At 35.5% G+C, this 19,919-nt stretch overlaps 1 protein-coding gene across 1 annotated transcript in view; it reads right to left on the reverse strand.

Annotated features, from left to right (window-relative positions):
• The window catches only part of OPRM1 (opioid receptor mu 1), a 43,996-nt gene extending 24,487 nt beyond the window's left edge, over window positions 1–19,509 (reverse strand). Inside the window, 1 exon segment of the mRNA XM_082404694.1 lies at window positions 18,907–19,509. Within this exon segment, the coding sequence (XP_082260820.1) occupies window positions 18,907–19,376 (470 nt within the window). The 5' untranslated portion in view covers window positions 19,377–19,509.
• Between the last annotated feature and the right edge of the window lie 410 nt (window positions 19,510–19,919).

Consider the following 19,919-nt stretch of genomic DNA (forward strand, 5'->3'; position numbering starts at 1 on the left):
ATTAACATTAATTGACCGCTGCTTATTATTCAATGACAACTCTAGCTCTACTCTGTTAATTCGGTCTCCTAGATAAAAAAAAAAAAAAAATCTTTGATGCCCGTGTATCAAATTCCTCTTGCTTTGAGACAGCGCCCTATCTAAACAGACCTCTGCTTCCTTGAATCCTCTTCTAAATCACCAAATATAAATTAAAATTCCTGTGATGTTGCCTTCCTTGTTGTAGCAAACTTAATAAGCCAAATTTTGTTTCCAGGCGTATTCCTGGTGGCTTTGGCTGGTGAGCATTGATAGTAGCGTGTGCTCGCATCAGGAGGGACCACCAGCAGACCAACAGCAATCAGCGACTGGCGGGAAGCACTGGGTATCTTCCAGTGATGCCCACAGGCGGGTACAGGCCACTTAGAGGGCATGGTGGCCGCAAAAGCTGCCTGCACCACTGGAATCTTGGCAAATACATTCACCCAGTGTCTATCTGTAGCAGGCAGAGTCCATTGCCGGTGGAACTGGGGGCTGTGAAAACTCACATTCGATACTATCTCCCCTTTTTTCAGGGCTGCTCCCCTCTTTCAGAGGCTACAACCAGCGCTGCATCCTTAGCTGCATCCTCAGCAGGCCGCAGGTTAACTCCCCTCACCTATTATGCATTCCATCCCTTCAAATACTGCTGAATGTGCATCTTTAGGTCTAGAAGTCATCAAAGCAAAGACCTGCTTGCTCAACTGTAGTCATCTGGTTTATATTCATTGTGCTTATTTTCAATATCTTTTAGAGATAGTTTGAATTTTAAAATGACTATCTGATGTTCCCTTAATTAAAATCTTAAGTGTTAGGAGATTAAAGATCAAAAATCTTACCTTTCAAGGCAGGACCATTCATTCGTGACAATTCTCCAGTCCTACCAATGTTTACTTAATCTTAAGAGCAAGGCCAACCCTATTAAAATGCTATGAACCCACACAGCAGTGAGTAACAAAAAGTACCTTGATTTTGTTAATTTTCTCCCAATTTGGCTTTTAAATCAAGTTAGGAGTAAAACTCTCCGGCATAGCCTAGTAGGAAGAATATTGGATTTGGAAGTACGATACATGGGTCTAAGTGCTACGTCTTGTGACCTTGGCCAAGTGGCTGAGCTTCAATTTCCACAACTGTAAAGACATGATTGTATCACCACTAAAAATTACCATTAAAACAAATTAAATGATGATGGTCATAGGTGCTGTTTTTTGAGCGTTGCAACTATAGCCAACATTTACTGAGTGCTCACTCTGTGCTAGGTGTTACTACTATACACAGTTTACTTGAATTTTCTTACTTATCTTCGTAACACACTTATAAGTTGCACATTATCACTTCTTTTGTAGATGAATAAACCAACTTTTATGGAGGTTGAATAACTTGCTCAAGAACAACAGTTGCAGAGGCAGAATTTAAGTCCACACCTATTTTTTATAGTTTATGCTCCTTGCTATTACATTATACTACTACAGTATGCACCATGTAATATAAGCTCTCTGTATGATAAATAATAACTTTTATAAAGTGCAGTAAGGTTTACAAACACTTATATATACATTTGTGTAAACTGATGCTCAAAAAAATCTTATTAGTAGCTAAAACAACGATGAGTATTATCCCTATTTTAAAGAGAACTGAGGTTCAGAACAGCTGTCAAGGACAAAAATGCTTAACATAGTAAATTTGAAATACTTGGGTGTTTGCTGCTATGAAATCTAAATGCCTGGATAGGTTGGATATTTTATTGTGTGTGTGTGTGTGTGTGTGTCCTGTAGATTGAACCATTAGCAGCGTTTAATATTAGCACAACACGTTGGAGAGAATTATACATTAGGATACTGTGTAGGGAGTTGAAATAAGAATGTTCTCATTGCTCCTGAGTTTTGCAACAGAGATTTAATTAAGATCCATGAAGACTTAATTTCAAATTCTATTTGTCAGAACTGTTGATGAGCAATCTCTGTTTATCCCTTTTAATGTGTCATAGCACCTGCTGATATCTAAATATTTTCACATTCAATTAATTCTTGCAGTAGTAGCTGTCCAAAAATCTTTTAGGACCAATTGAAGGAAAAAATAAAAGTAATGCAATTAGTGCCTGTAGATCTTGGCTTATGTAAAATCGTGTATTTATAATAACTGTTTTCCATCCAAGAATTATATAATCCTTTATAACTTAACTATCATGCTGACCTGGGATTTTTCTAGGAAACTAAAAGCAATTTGTTGAGATTTTTAAAGAAGTATTTTCAGGCAGAGAGATTTTTTTGGAACGTATTTTTCCTTCCCTTGTGGAGAATTCAACAGCACTTGTTAGGAGAAAATATGATTCATGAATAAACCAGTAATTTGGCAAAGCAAGGAACTCCCTTTAATTTTTAAAGTTTGAAATTTTAGGCTTATGGTGCAATAAGGGTTATTAAATCAATATAGAATTGTTTTCCACTTGGAATAGAATCACTTGGCACTGACAACATTTTTAGTCACAAACTAATGTATGTTAACAGTATTTTAAATAGGAAAACTGCAAACATGACCTTGATTTATATTTTAGTGAAAAAACTCTCTAATGCAATATTTTATTACCTTTCAGGATCATCTATTACTTTTGAAATTTTCTCCCCTTTTATTTTCATATTATTGATTGTGCTTTTCCTCATTATATCACTGCACTTCCATTTGTTTAGAATCTGAAGAATATAAAAAGTAAAATACAAATCACCATAAGCTTAATAGGTAGAGATAAACTCATAACATTGTTATGTTTAATGCTCTAACCCTGTGATCAAAGTTATATTTCACATTTCTCCTAGCTTAATAATTATATTGGACTTTATGTATGAAATAGAACATCTTAAGAATTATACGCATGTTTTTAATTTTCATAAATAAAAATATTCACATTTGTATTTTTCTAATGACTTTTTCCATCATAAAACCGTCTAAGTGTCAACACTGAGTCAAGCATACATTTATTTAACACCTTTTTTTAATTTTTATTTTTGCCGAATACTGTGCTGGGCAGTGGTTCTCAACTGAGACATATCTTGGAGGGCCCTTCAGTCTGGTGAGAGACCAGAACCAAATGTTTTCCGAACAGTATGTTAGGTATTATGGCAAGGTAACCGGTGATATGGCAATGTTGAAAGAAGTACTAAACTTGTATTTAGTTTTCAAGAAAGTTGCAATTATTCGACATTTGTTTCATCACATGGAGAGTGTCCGTGAAAGTATTAAATTTGTTTCTCAGAGTTACATGACTGGCCCAGGCTGCCAAGGATTTTGTCTCTGATGGTGGCAGGAAAGGATTCGTAGAAAGTTGACCCCAAATAAGTCTATCTATTGTCTGTTTTCCAGAAATAAATGTAAATCTAGTTTCTCCAATTAGTCTATCATGTACCTGTTTTCCAGAAACAAATACAAACCTCTGTTAAATACATTTAAATTGGCAAATTTTACTACCATTTTACTGATAGTGAATAATTATCGAATTTTACCAGTTTATTTTCTGCTCAGGGAAGTAGAACGTCTTTTTCTTGGCCTAAACTTTGTACTTTTAAAAGTCTGTGAAATGGTTGGTCCATAGTAGAGACCAGAAAATTTCCTTTAGTCACCTAGGTTGACTTCTTGTGTGACACATAGCTGAGATGGACCTGGATTCCTTAGTCACACGTTATCTTGTGATTTCTCTCTTTCTATGTCCTGGGAAGAACCTCACTCCTGTTATTCTCCTGATATTAAGGCTATTGTCACCTCGTCTTTCTTCTCCTGGGGAGGCATATGTCCATTGATATTTCAGGGAGAAAAAAAATGTCTCCACAGAGAATTCTTCTCCCAACGTCTGTCAGTTTTCATTTTATCATGTTGATGCAAGAAGCAAAATTCCATGTACTAGTGATCTCCCCAGATACCTCACGTTCGCTAATCTGCTTTTAAAGCATGGAATGTGAAATGAACTGGGATAGAGTCTATGGGAAGAATTTGGCATGGAAGATGAATAGGAAAGGTTTCCACACTTTTCCTAAGTGACTCCATAAATATTTGAGAAGCAAAGAAAGTTATAGGTGAGAGTCATGAGTGAGAAGGAAAGATTTTTAGTACTTTAAGCATCTGTTGACCTTACTTAGGCTCTCTGGAGTAACACTGACAAGCCTGGTTACCTTCACTTGGCAGTAATTCCAGCTGACTTGCCCCTCGCTTGTTTGTCTGGTGTTTTGCTCAGTAGAGAGACAGAGGCATGAATTCTTCTCAGATTCTTCCAGAACTAGTTCTTGCAGATCTAATTTTTCTGTCACTATTATCTCCTCATAACCCCTCTCTCATTTGGATTCCTGCAGACAATGAAGTTGAAGAAGGAAAAGGCAGGGACTCTACGGACTCAGGTGCTCGTCTCAACTTGAATGCAGAAAATATTTTTGCTCTCAAATTAAACAAAAGCTACCTGTATTATAAGAATTTTACTTTTGGGAATTCCAAGTTTCTTTCAACTAGTAACACTCAGAGAAACAATGTTCTAAAAATTCTTATTTTACCAAACAGAAATGGGACACTGAAACACAGAGGGCTGAAATAAATACAGCATTAACAAAACAGTATATTCAATGTACTGAAACATTTCAGCTACATTATGTCCTATTACCATTTGTTATTCTGTTAAATTCAGGGATAGGAGAATGTTAAAAAAAAAAAAAAAAAAAAAGATAGTCTCATCCTCAAGGAGCTTACAATTTTCCAAATTGGAAATTTCAGTTTTTTCAAAAATGTAAAAAAGGATCACTGAAATAAAGGGAAATATGAAAGTGGCCTGGTGATTGGCTGAATAACAGATCCAGAAAGCCTGGTTTGATCTGTCACTCTCAGCACTGAGTCTGGTACTCTGGCTGTCTCCTGATCAGTTTGTTGATGTGAATTATTCGTATATACTGGTCACAGCATAAAATTATGCTGCTGGGGATAAAGTATAAGAGTACCGTTATATCACAATTGAGTTTCTGTAGTTAGAAGTTCCACAAATAATTAATGGATTCTATTTTTTCCAGGTTGCAGGGCAGACTCAGAGACCTGAATCCAGTTAACCCAGAGACATACGTTCAATTCAAAATGTCATGGCCTAATATGAAGGAAAAACTCCAGATTTTGACCTGTGAAAAGACAAGTTTCCTATTTTCTTTATTCTCACTTCAGTGGGAGTACAGGCTATCAATAAAGAAAAAGTCATTTTTCAGGTTGTCAATTAGGGAACATTCTGGGAGGTATGATATGTAAGGTAAGATAACAGGCTAATCAACTATCCAAGTGAAGCCTCAGTAACCAGCTTGAAAATCTCACCTTGATGCAAGTAAACATAGCAGTTTTGAAAGACCTTAAATTTCAGGGTCATATAGATCTTGATTCAAATCTTAGTACTATCATTTATTTGCTGGACAAATTTGGGCTTATTAATTAAATTTTCTGAGTTTTATTTTCTTCATCTGTAAAACTTGGAAGATATTGGTGTCTTCCTTAAATGGTTGGTGTAAACACGAAAAAATTTTAAAATAGTATATTTAAGGATTATTGGTTTGGAGTCTAATTTGTAGTAACTTTCAATAAATGTTAGCTAAGGTGATGTTGATGATGATGATTCCTCTCATGGGTTTCAAATTTAATGAGGCAGATACTATTCTCTGACAAGACGCAGCTTAAATGTTTATACTTAGCATAAAAGTGTTACTTTTGCTTATATTAATTTTTTTAGCATGCTTTCTCATGTGTGCTAAAGATAACTGATGCATCATAGCCTAGATTGTTCTAAAATCACAGCTATTTTCCTTCACCAATTATCTCCCCCACCCAAAGATTTGGTATGTTAAACTCCACCTCTTCATCTATTTTAACTAGAAAGTTGACCAATATATTATGTTTCAAATATCAACTTAACTTCAAACTACTGTGTGGACAAAATATTTCAGCTACACAAAAGCATGGTTTTTATTATTATTCCAGAAGAGTACATTTTTTGATAAAGGACATATATCTTTATATAAAATATGCTTTTGTTTTTCATTTTTTTAAAACATCTTTATTAGAGTATAATTGCTTTACAATGGTGTGTCAGTTTCTGCTTTATAACAAAGTGAATCAGTTATACACATAAATATGTCCCCATATCTCTTCCCTCTTGCATCTGCCTCCCTCCCACCCTCCCTATCCCACCCCTCTAGGTGGTCACAAAGCACCGAGCTGATCTCTCTGTGCTATGCGGCTGCTTCCCACTAGCTGTCTCTTTTATGTTTGGTAGTGTATATATGTCCATGCCACTCTCTCACTTTGTCCCAGCTTACCGTCCCCCCTCCCCGTATCCTCCAGTCCATTCTCTAGTAGGTCTGCAAGGGTGTGCAGATGGGCACGTTCATTCATTCATTCATATGCTCTTATTTTTGAGTTTCTAAAGTGTTGAGAAAATAGTACTCTTGTGGAAATTATCATTGGTGTGGTTTATGTATTTTAATATATGCTTTGTGGCATTGACTCATACCAATGTACCAATGTATTTTGTGGGAATGTGACATATTTATTTATAGGCAGGAAACGTCTACTTTTTTTCAGAGTAATGATCCTTTTTCAAAAGATGGCATCAATTTCTCCTTTGATACTTGTGTCCTAAATTCCACAAAATGGATAGTAATTTTAAAGAACAGAAATTTTGGGTCTGACATCTAACTTGAGCTTTCTGCTGCCTATGTTTATGTATGACAGGGTATTCAGAAATAAAATGAACATTGTTTCAGTGTAGTGACACACTAATGAATGTCCTACAGCAATGGTTCTTGAGATTTTCTTCCTGTGAATCCCATTCATTCCAGACTACTATTCCATTGCTTTATCCTTAGTATTTGTGGAATGTTTATAACATCTGCTTTGAGAAATACTTGTAAATCCTGGTCAATAGGATTCTGTTTCATTTTTCTATGAAAATTAACCAAGCCCCACTCCACTCACTTTTCTCTATCTTGTCTCTGAAACATAAATAATACCTTTAATGAAATTCAGAAAATTAAATAAAGACAAATCAAAAGGTTTCCCATTGCTAGGCTTGGTGATGGAGGAAGATAAACTACAGTAATTGTAATAAACCTTGGGAATAGTGTTTGTCTGATAGTGTGGTTGAAGAACACTGGGTTAGTTATCCTGGTCCTATCTTTGGCATTTATCAGCTGGTGAGATGAGTTAATTTTCTTGTCCACTAGACTGTACTTTTGGGGAGAGGTAGGACTGGGTCTATTTTGCTCAGTGGTAGATTTTGGAGCTTCTAGGAGGGTGCTTTGTAAGTAGTGTTCAACAAACATAGCAAATAAATGAGCTTCAGTTTCATCCTCTTTAGCATTAGTTTGACTTACAATTTTTTTCCTTGTTTAAACTCACAAAAATTTTACAAAATCAAATTATTCAATGTAATGAAAAAGTAAAGTCCTATCTAATTTTAAGGCATTATATTTATTCTTTAAATATATATTTGTTTATTTTGCAAAGTGGTTAAATAAGCTTCCTTTTGTCATCAGAAGGAGTGACTGTTTGAAGGATCTCAATTAACATTGTCTGCTTTTAATAGAAGCTCTTATTTTCGTGGCCTTGGATCACCAACATCATCAGAAACATGCTCATATATAATTTCCTTCAACCCATGTGGTTTCCTCTTTAGAGCTGATGGGGCTGAGTAAGTTTTAAATTATAATGTTGATAAAAATTTCCCTTGTTCTTCTTGGCAGGCGCAATCAAGTTCTGATGTGCAGGTTATACTGTCAGCAGCATTTTTCAATTAACATTAATAGTCCCCCACAAAATGCTCAACCTTTCAGTGGCACTGAACCCAGTGTTTCAGTGAAAAAATGCTCAGAAGCAAAGGCCTTTTCTTTCACTGATCTCCTTGTTCCACAGTTTCTGTACTTGGAATACTCTCAGTTCTCAGGGACACCGTAGGTCTCAAGGATGTTATTTTCTACCTCGTGCTTGCTTTATTTATAGAGTTTACTACTCTCATTTAAAAGTTGACAGGCATTGCCTTGCAAGTCCTGGAAAAATCCATTATGAAGGTGTTAGGAATAGACATTCACACAGACTCACGGTACCATCACAAATGCATCCTCCGTGAAGACCTCCATCTTTTTGAACAGTTTTACTGTGATTAGTAGTCAGACTCATAACAGAAGGCAGGATTTTTCACAGGGATGGTATGTTAAATTCCTGAATTTCCAAAGCTCGTGTTCAAAGGACACCATCATTACAAGTTATTTCTTTTAATTCAAGTAAACTACTCTGCTGAGTAAAAAGGAGTTTCATTATATGCAGTCAAGATTTAGACTTGGATTCTGCTTTAGACACTTGGACTATAACACCAGTTTAAATGTGAAATATTTAAGTTAAAAATAGCTATTCTTTTTCCAAACAATAATTGGTTTGTGTCTTTTTTCTCCATTAACTTATCACATAATATAGAAAGACTTATCAATAGGGAGCCAAGTAAACTGCAGTTATGTGTCCTTAGAATTCTCTTCCCATCATCATGGTTGCTAAACAAAATGATATTGGAGTGATCCAGTGCATTGGAATGAATCAAAGAATGACAACAGTAACACCCACGCAATGCCTTGCCTTGCCTCTGCAGAAACTGTGATTCCAAAATGATAAACTGCATTTCAAAATGTAAGAATAATAATATGATTGATCTGTGGTGAGGCAGGAGTAGTGGATGAATGTTGAGATCTTGCATGCCGATGGTGTGAGCCCAGTGGGAGGGAAGAGAAGAAATTCCCAGTGGGAGGGAAGCAAATAACAAAACTCATTTCTCTCATATAACACTTTTAGAATTTACCACCCATTTCCATATATCTTATCTAATTTGGACCTAAAATTTATGTGAGTTTGAATATGATTTTTATTCCTCATTCCAGAATTAGCACTGTTTCCATGCCAGTGCGCCTGCTATGAAGGGAGATGATTGGTCAACTTTAGGAAAATTGTTAAAACATCCTGAGCTTTAGCTTTTCTGGGAGGTAGTTTAATTTACTATTTATTCTACAAGCAGCTTCATAATGTTCAGAGAAAGGAAACATGGACAGATCTCTTAAACCTCCTTGTCAAATAGGGCTGCTCTCTCATCCATGAAATAGGTAGGTTGGTCCAGATCTGTGTGCCCCAATCTCAACTGCACATTAGACTCACCAAGGGAGATTTTAGACCTACCTGTGCCCGGGAGTTATGCCCAGAGTTTCTAATTTAATTAGCCTTAGGTGGAAGTGGGTTTTCTTTCTTTCTTTTTTAAAAGTCTTCCCAGGTGAATCTGATGTGCAACCAAGATTGAGAACCACTGGAATGGACTATCTGGGAGGTCTTCTCCTTCTTTGTCTCTTAAGTGCGTTGCAAGGATTTATGCAATAGCTCTGATGTTCCATGAGTTAATTGGAAGGAAATTCAAATTTTATTATTCATTTTATCCTGTCTGGGTTTCTTGCTAGAATTTAGATCCAAATCTCACCTAAGAGATTCTGGGAACTGTAGCATTCTTCAGCTGGACTATTTATCACCCAGTTAAAACTCTCCCTAACTTAGCTCTCCTTGCAAACTTGTACCTGGTGGCCATCTGGCTGATCTAAAGAATTCGTGTACATGCTAGAAAGTTCTCTCTGAACACAAGTGGTCAAAGAAGCAGTCATTTGGATACAGATGGGGACTGAATTAAAGATGAGAAATCAGGCAGGGAGGAGATTTCAGTGAGTTTTAGGAAATGATTGAGGGAAACCATGGGCTGGAAGTCAAGGGATTACAAATACCACAGAACACCTAGGCTTACCCTAGTCCTCTTTATGCAGCTGGACAGTCTAAGTTCTAAAACACAGGGAATAACATTTTTCAAAGCAACTTTTGAGAACGACAGAAAACAAATTTTTTAAAAATGAGCAAGTTACGTAAGTCAAAAAGAAGAGGAAAAAAAATCCAAGCAATGAGCTTTTGTGCTTCAAAGGGCCTAAAGAGAGGTGGAGGGAAATGAAGCTGCCAGTCACCATCTGGGTGCACGGGGGTGGGTGTGTGTGTAGGCATAGGTGTCTTTGAGGACAGATTTCATATTTGCTAAGAAGTTAATGTGAATTTACAGATGACAATTTCAATTTTTCCTGAAAGCTTCAAATGATTGAAGATGAAAATACTGTGAAAAGGCCTAGAAAATTGCACTGATTTAAGATAACCACAAAGCATATTTAATAGATGGAAATTTTTCAGAACCGCTATTTTCTAAGCACTTACTCCCTAATCACTGGCCAAGAGTGGTAATGAATATTGTGGTTTGTCTGGGTTGGATGAAGAGTTGGGGGTTGAAGATGGACACCTGGGGTGACATGGAGATGATCCTGTGTGATTACTCTTTTAACTATTTTAACTTCAACATCAGTTTCAGAAAAGCAGTATCCTCTGTCATAAAAATCTATGACCGCTTTTCTGATTTGTGTTAAACTTCATTTTGTATTGATATTTCTTCATGTTGAAAAATACTGCAAGGTGGTACTAGGTTATTTTTACAAAATGCTTTGTTTCCTTCTAGTAAACAACAAAATGCAATCAAATTTGCCAAAGAAGGAGATATGTTCTTTTTTATGACCACTAAGTTTTATTTAGCACATTTGTACCAGAGTTTGGCAAATGACAGCTTGTGGGCCAAATCTGTCAGCTAAGAATGGTTTTACATTCTAATTTGTATTTTAATTTTTTTATATGTATAATAATTAGTTTGGCTGTTTTTAATCTGAGGCTGCTACAAGGAAGTAATTTGGTAACACTTATTGTGGAATAATTTGCATTGTGTAATCAAGTAAACCAAAATGAAGGTTTGCATTTTTTTGTACTGAATGAAGAATCATTTCATTCTTGTAAAATGAGTTAACAAAAGAAGATGTGGCATAATTATTTTCCTGGTAATCAAATGTATGGATTTTCATAAAAGTCAACTAAAAGATTAGGTAAAATTATTAAAAAATGCTAGTTAGAAAATCAATCTTTTTTTTATCATTAATGAGAAATATTTTAGGAGCTAGGTTTTTACATGTCTGCTTTTTACATCTTCACGGTTAGAATAATCAAAAAACAAAAATAAGTTTGTAGGTAGTTTTATATTTTTTAATGGTTGAGAAAAATAATATTTTGAGGCACGTGAAAATTATATGGAAATTCAAATTTTAGTGTCTACCTAAAGTTTTATTGGAACATAGTCATGTCCATTCATTTGCATTTTGTCCATGGCTACTTTTGGGCTACAATGGCAGAGTGGAATAATTGTGACAGAGACCATGTGGTTGCAAAGCCTAATATATTTACTTTCTGGCCCTTTACAGTAAACATTTGTCACCCCCTGGTCTAGACTGAGAGGTGATCCCTCTTCACCTGATGAGTGTGAGTTGTATGTGCACCTAAATTAAGTAAAATGAGGTGAGATTCTTATCTTGGAATCATTTAAATCCAAACTTTACATTGGCTCACAAAAACATCTTGATATAAAATAGGTTTTTAGGTTCCAGATTACATCCCTACTTTATTTGAGCATTCTCACCCTTCTCAGTGCGGAGGGACCAGGCTAATTCACACACCTGGAGCCATTAAATTGTAGGCAGTTTAGTTTCTTGTTGAAAACTAGAGTAAGAATTTTGTGGCTTAAAAATTACTCCAAAGTTTGTTGAGTAAAAGTATCAAGTACACTATATATAAAATAGATAATCAACAAAGACCTACTGTATAACACAGGGAACTCCACTCAATATTCTGTAATAACCTATATGGGAAAAGAACCTGAAAAAGAATAGATATAGGTGTATGTATAACTAAATCACTTTGCTGTACACCTGAAACTAACACAACACTGTAAGTGAACTATACTCCAATATAAAATAAAAATTAAAAAAATAAAGTGATGAGCAAAAAAAAAGTATCAAGTAATAGTTGTGATTGTATGACTATAGTGCAATTATATACTACTAATTAGGTGAAAGTTTTCTTTCTGGAGTTTAGAGCTTTACCGGAAATAAAAGCATAAGACTTCAGACAACTGAACTAAATCCTAAATTGTAAGTATAATCCAGACATTCACATGGGATTATTACATAATCCCAATTATATTTAAACTTCTATTTTTAGAAATATAAGGCAATCAATTTAATTTTGAGAATTTTATTTCAATATGCAAAATTATGAAAACTGAGCTGTACCAGTGGATTGATAGCAAATAATAAATTCAAATAAAACATATATATATCTACACATAAATCCACAAACTTTGAATGGGAAATAGATTGTTACTCTTATAATTTAAACACAGAAAGTAAAATTTTTAAAAGTGAAAAAAAAAGCTATTACAGTCAATTCTCATTCATGGTAGTTTTGTTCTATAGACTCACTTTACCTACGGAATTAGAGAAGACTGAAGCTTTGCTTCTAGAGCAAATAAATACAGGGGGAGTTTCCTGTAAGCCTCCAATCACATTTTCATCAACTAATCAATACATAACGTTCTGTTATGTGTGTTCCTGTTTAAAGGCATATTATTTAATATATATTGCTGATTCATTGACTCTGAACTCATGACCAACACCCCTATGACACCCATGTGAAGCTTATCTAATACGCCTCCTTTTTCCATTAGGTACCTCACAGCCATCTTGTGCTTAGGAAACTACACAGCACTTCAACACTACACCTGGGGCTATGTCTAAAATTTTTATTTTATATTGGAGTATAGCTGATTAACAATGTTGTGTTAGTTTCAGGTGTACAGCAAAGTGCTTCAGATATACATATGCATGTATCTATTTTTTTCAAATTCTTTTCACATTTAGGTTATTACAGAATATTGAGCAGAGTTTCCTGTGCTACACAGTAGGTCCTTGTTGGTTCTCTATTTTAAATATAAGAGTGTGTACATGTCAATCCACCTGGGGCCATTTTAAACAGTGAAATCACCAACAACAACAAAATCAAAAATGCTAAAAATGTAGTCCTAAATAGACCTCAGAAAGGAAATATTTACACTCTGAGAGCTGAAGCAGGAAGGCAGAGTGTTGTTTCGTTTGACCTCAGCTGGGAATTTGCCCATCAGAGCAACTCTGCACATGTCTGCGACAGACCCCAAAAGCCCATGAATACGGATTTTAGGGTTACAAGTAAATTTTAGCAAGTAAGCTTGCTTGCAAACACAGAATCCATGAATAACGAAGGTGGACTACATATGCAACATTCTTCAAGGGAATATTTAAAAACAGCTGAAGAAGAAAATCCACAAGCTATGTTCCATATTAAATATGACAGTGAGTTCATGGCATGAAGATAAGTTTTATGTTTGTATTATCATTTATCAAAATTAGAGGGAATAGCTTGAAAACAAAATGGATGTCCATATGTTTCAATCATCAGTCTGTCACTAGATACCTAGGTATGGCGCGCCAATTTAAAAACTTATGTGGTCTGTTTAATTCTGCATATTGAAATAAAATTCTCAAAATTAAATTGATTCCCTTGTATTCCTAAAAATGGAAGTTTAAATATATGCAACTGATAAACTAATACATGATTGAATTAAAAAAGCAAACTGTACTTGATAATATTCTTGCCTAGACAGAAACTGATATCTAGAATAGATTGATCTCTCTCTCTCACTTGATAGAACCCATCACGTGTTTCATCATGTGTAAAAGCCCTACCTGCCCTACCCATTGGCTTGTAAAGGTTCACTTGGTTAGATTCGGTAGAGCCACTATCTCTCTGATCAGTTTTGCAATGCAACATCCAGAATGTGATTAATTTCTGAAGGCAAATATTCAAGTAATTTCTCTATGAATTAGGAGAAAATGAGTCTCATATTTTAAAATTCCACTCAACATTTAGTCTTCATATTTATCATCAATATATTTTAAAATGCTTTTTTTTTTTAGTGTTAAGCAACTTGTTTTAATTTATATGATGACAATTCTATAACTAAGATTTAGAATAGAAGTTATAAGACAGGATTCTTAAGGAATATGTATTCTTTTTTTTTAACATCTTTATTGGAGTATAATTGCTTTACAATGGTGTGTTAGTTTCTGCTTTATAACAAAGTGAATCAGCTATTATCTATTGAAATGAGTTTATCTTTTCCTGCCGACTGAAACAATTTGTTTTCAATTTATAACTAAAGTGCATTACTAAAAGAAATAACATTTCAGCTTTTATGTGTAAGGGGTCCTCCAAGGCTTACAAAACCCCAAAGTAAATATTGTCAGTATTTATCTTGAATAACATTTTGAAGTAGTCATAAATTATTTCTATTTCCTTCTTAGAAGTGGAGAAATTATGCCTGGGTTATATTCATGAACAGATATATTTGTTGCAGCAGTTGCTGAAAACATTTTTTTGAATATTGTAGATAAGTAACATGGAAATATTTGTCACTATGGGAAAACACAAAGAAATCTTTACATTAATTTAAAACACATCCTTAGAGATAAATTAAAAGTATATAGGAGAGGTAATGACCTGAGTTTTTGTTTGTTTGTTTGCTTTTATGTTATTTTGTTTGACGTTTGTTTCTATCCTTGATCTGCTGGAACCTGAACAACTCTGGGCAAATAGTGAAATTATGTGTATCAACATTAATATAAAATATAAATAATATATGCAGTTTGAAGAGCATGTTTAAATGATTACCCTTCATTTGTGGAAACACACATGTGAAATAAAATTTTAAAAATATGTATATGAATAAAAACCACCAAATTTACAATAGTGATAGTCTCGGGGGAGGGAGTATAATGGGAGAAGAGAGATGGCTTCTTATATATATTATATATTATTATGTATATACAATTATGTATTATATGTATTGTATAAAATATGTAAATTATATACAATTATGTATTATGTATATATAAATATATATTATTATATATAATATAACATATATATTATTAGAGGTATATATAATTATCATAATTATATATAAGGTTTAAAGGTGAAGAATCATATTATTCTCTATACATTTCTTTACATTGGAAATATTTCATAAAGTATAAGATAGCTCATTCATGAAAGGAGAGAAGGAAAAGAAACTCAGTGATAACTCTATGTAAATGACAGAGACGTAGCTTACAACAGAGGAAATGAAAAACCATTTAGTGTTGTCAGGACACACTGAGAAAGAGGTGTTCCCAACAGAATTAGCACCTGTATGGGAAACAGCAGTTACAGTTTACATTGTGATAGAAATTACTAGGAGCTCTCCGCTGATCATTCTGTACTTTAAACCTGAATCAAATATTTAATAATATTTAATACACAGAGATCATAGGACATGTTTTAAAATTAGAAATACTTCTTAGTGAAATCAAAGACAATAACATCTTGCATATATTTAAATGCTCTTATCTGATAGTTAGTCATATTGAGAATTTATCTCATCAAATTAAGAAATAATCTCAAAAAAGAAACCCATATAATTTGGCACTCTTCATTGGAACTTTATTTGCAAGGATGGCTTACATAGCCCCCAGAGATCTAACAGTTTCTAACCCTTTACTTTTTCCAACAGTGTCTGCATAGACCATGACTAAATGGACAAATCTCTTAAAAAAAACTCACAAAATAAATACATCTGGGACTATATCAGTTTTTACAGTTATGGTTAATTCTATGCTTTGGTCAAGTATTTTCAATAAGTGAAACACTCCTGGTGGCTATAAATTTGTGTATTACTTTGATTGATCTTTTTTTCTTTAAAACATTCTTGACAATAATATACTATTATCCCATTTAAAATGATTGCCACATATTGTAATATTTTATCACCTTATTTTTCCAGAATATCTGTGGTAATTTTTAATATATAGTTACCATGCAAGTAATTTTTTTCTTTAAAACCAAAAAAGCTTTCAGATAATCAACAGTTATAACAGTCTATCATTCAACATCTGAATTTTAAAACTTTAGCTCATGTAGCAGTATCTCTTTTCCTCCCTTATGTTCCTTAGAACAGCACTGTGTAAGAATGTTACTTAAGTTATATTATTTAATAATGTTGTTGATGAAGGTATGATGATGGTGGAGTTAAGATACAGAACTGAAAATCATTAATCTTTCATGGCATCTATATTACCTGTTATTTTTGCTGTTGTTTTTGTTGCCATAGTCATCGGATCTCATGGTTCACTCAATGTGTTAAGACATTCTAATAAATGTAATCTTAATCTGATTAGAAAACCGTAACTACTTGAAAATTCAAAAGTATTTGTTGAATTTTAAATAATAGCAGGAAGTAAGCATTTCACCTCAGTACTTTAGTAGATGCAGCATTATATTCATCTTTATAACAGAGGCAATAATGTCCCCTAACTGATCATCTTGTAGTGAAATAACCACAGCCTGGAGACAGTCCAGTTAAATTTCTCAGCTAAATAGATATAGTTTCTTCACTCCCCAGAGGCTTTCCACATCACTTCATTGGTCACTGAACTATTTTTCTGTTTCACAGTCATATACCCAGAGGATAACCTGACCTTGGAATTAAACATCTGACTTGCCACAGGTGGGTGTTTGTGGTGCCCTTTTTTTTTTTCTTTTAACACCTTTATTGGAGTATAATTGCTTTACAATGTTGGGTTAGTTTCTGTTGTATAACAAAGTGAATGTATTTTGTTAAAACTTTAAGCACAGAAAAGTAAAGCATAATATCATGTTCTCAGAGACAATGTCACCATCCTTTTCCAATTCATCAAAAGTTCAGAGGCTTTACATTTTAATGCCTTTAAAACAAACTCACCCAACTAGTAATCTCTTAAACACTAGAATGAAACCAATCTGCTTATTTCACAGCCAGCTGCTGCTTTATTGGCTCTCGCTTTATAGAAAAGCATAAACTAGAGGGGAGAAAAGTCAGGAAGGAAAATACCAAGAGAAGCAATAACAGAGCATAAAAGATTATGTTTGAGATGGCAGGGTATCAAGATGGTTTGGTAATTTCTATTTATCCTTCATTTTCCAGGATTACAGACATAAATTTGGACTGATTTATTATTTCCACATTATTATCTAAACCTACTCTGTCAATCTTTTAGTTGAATTAACTCAAATCGTGATTTGCCACTCTAATAAACACAAAATTATATTGGCTAAGAGCAATTCCATGGTACTGAACTAATGAATTATCTGTCCTTGGAGAAATTATTTATATTTTCTCTGCTACATTTTAATCACCTAGCCTAGAAAAGCTCTAGTTTCCCTTCTAGCCCTATAAACTTATGATTCTATGAATTTTCTTAGGAGAAATGAGAAACATTTTCCCTTCATGAAGCAGACCTTTAATTGTTATTTTTATTATCATAAATGCAAAAGAGACAGTTTTTATCTTTGATATGAAGCTTTCTATTGAATTACATAAAGTAATGTTTTAAAAAATAAATTCTTCCATTGATTCTCTCCCTGCATTTTTCCTTTTGTTGTTAGCCTTCTTTGCAATAGATGGTGCTCTTTTCTCAGAGAAACTACTTATCTTATTCCTCATCAAAAGATCAGGAAAATTAATTTTACACTTTAACAATCATTAATTAAAGAAATCGTACATAAAGGTAGAAAGAATTGATTACAAGCAACTTGCAGCACGTTGATAATGGAAGCATAATGGAGAAAATGATTGTTAAATGATTAAAGAGCTCCATTGAAACCTGCAATAGATGAAGCCAATATTGTAGCCAAATATGAAAATGCCATGCTCGCTACATACATAGAACTCCTAGTAGAAAGAAAATCCTAAATCAGGAGCCATTTTAAAGTATTAAAATAATTATCTACTTCAACAAAAGTGAAAATATAGTATTCCATATTAACATGTAAGATTTGACTATGCACATCAACACTAACACAATCTATTTACAACAATCTCAATTAATGCTGAGAGTTTGCACACTCTTTGCCAAATAAACCTGGAACATCTGGGCAAATAGAAAGTGGGCCACAAACTCTTCTGAAATAATTTCATTGGATAAAGACACTTTTTAATTTTTCCAGAGCAACCATTACAACTTCTTATGTAATAGTTTATAATCCAGAATTATGCTGCCTTTGGTCACTTCTAACTAGTTTCAGCTTTTGGAGGCATTGGAAAACCGTCATGTCCTGCAGTTCTGAACCATCCTACCTATTCCTCATTCACTTTGTGACTCTCCTAGCAGATCTGCAGCTGCCAACTGCAAACTGGTCTAGACAACACAGCTGTCATGTTTGTTACAGCAAAACGACACTATTTACTGTGGAAAGACACCAGAAGAACTTCCTCTATGAGTGTGGCCTCAGGATGGAAGAAACAGTGGGATAAGGGCTGCTGTGACCAAGGAAGAGAAAGGTGGGCCAGTGGTGCAGCAAAATCCACTGGGACCTGCAGGAGTAGGAAAGTTGTCAAGGTTCATCTCTGAAAAGAACTGAGAAGGAAACCTGCCCCTCCTCTCCCCAATTAGGGGTAAAATAACTAGAATTTCTCTTCCATTATTCACAAATTATTGTTTCCACAGCTCCTTTGGAAGGGACTGTGTGACACTGTGTCCAAGAGCCAAGAGCCCTCTTGGCTCAGTATAAGCAAGCTGTAAGATAGACTTTTTTTTTTTTGCCAGAGCTTTATAGTTTTACCAGAGCAACTTCTCTGTTCCCAAAATTTTGGATTCTTTTTTTACCAACGGAGCGAAGAATAGAAAAGTAGGTTTTTGTACTCAAACAGCAACCTCTCCACCTACTGTCACCTCCATACTTTCCCCTGTTGACCTCCCTTTTCTCATCCTCCCGCCGAACACCCTTTATGCCCCGATTAGCCGCTGAAATCTGCACTCGGAGCCCTGTAGCCTTCCTTACCTGACAATCACATACATGACCAGGAAGTTTCCGAAGAGACCCACCACGCACACAATGGAGTAGAGGGCCATGATGGTGATGGCCGTGATTATGGAAGGACTGCCGGTCGAAGGGCACAGGCTGTCGCTCCCGCCCAGCTCGGTGCGGTTCGGACCGCATGGGTCGGACAGGTTGCCTTCTAAGTGGGAGAAGTTGACCCAGGAACTAGGGCTAGGTCCCGGGGAGCAGCTTGAAGAGTGCGTGAAGGGATCAGTGCAATTGCTGGCGTTCTTGGGAACGGTGCTGCTGTCCATGGTGCTGACGACCGGCCGGCTGGGACCACGTTGCGAGTAACCACGAGCACCCGGACTTTCAGGGTCCACGCGCCTCCGCTGCCTCCTCTCGCCGCTGCCACAGCTCCGGCTATTTCTTATAGACCAACCCCGGCGGAGCCAGACAGGAGAGTCAGGCAGAAGGAGAGAGCTAAGCATCTGACAGGATCCTCTGCTTGTAACCCTCTCCCACCTTAGAAGTACACAGACGCATCGTCAACCCCACACCGCTGAGGGGAGGGAAGGAGGGCTGTGCGGGATCTAGAGGCTGGAGCGGAGGGAGGAGAGGGAAGTGGATTTTGCGCAAAGCGATCCAACGACTTGGTTTCCCCGCTCGGCACGCGTCTGTGCAAACACCTCTAAGGAGGGGCAGAACCAGGAAGGGAGTTGGAGAGAAGGGGTTGGGAGTGAGGCAAACAAGAGAGTTAGTTTTTGGCGGCTGTAAAGCATAAGAAAGGGGGCTGACATCACTCTTTTTCCAGCGCCGTATTCTCAGTATAACATGACAGGAAAGACATTGACTTGATGCAACTCTGACCACCCTGCACCCCAGAGCTCTTCCATCCTTACTGCCTAAGCAATCGTTTGGGGGCAGGGTACACAAAATCTTCTTCTTTAGCCCTCCTTGCCTCAGACCCGCCTGTCCGCGAAAATGTAACCGTGTGTTTCTTATCACCAAGTGAGAATTTCCAACCCTTCAAA

This window comes from Balaenoptera borealis (assembly GCF_965194805.1).
Source record: "Balaenoptera borealis genome assembly, chromosome: 9".
In the NCBI taxonomy this organism is placed as follows: Eukaryota; Metazoa; Chordata; class Mammalia; order Artiodactyla; family Balaenopteridae; genus Balaenoptera; species Balaenoptera borealis.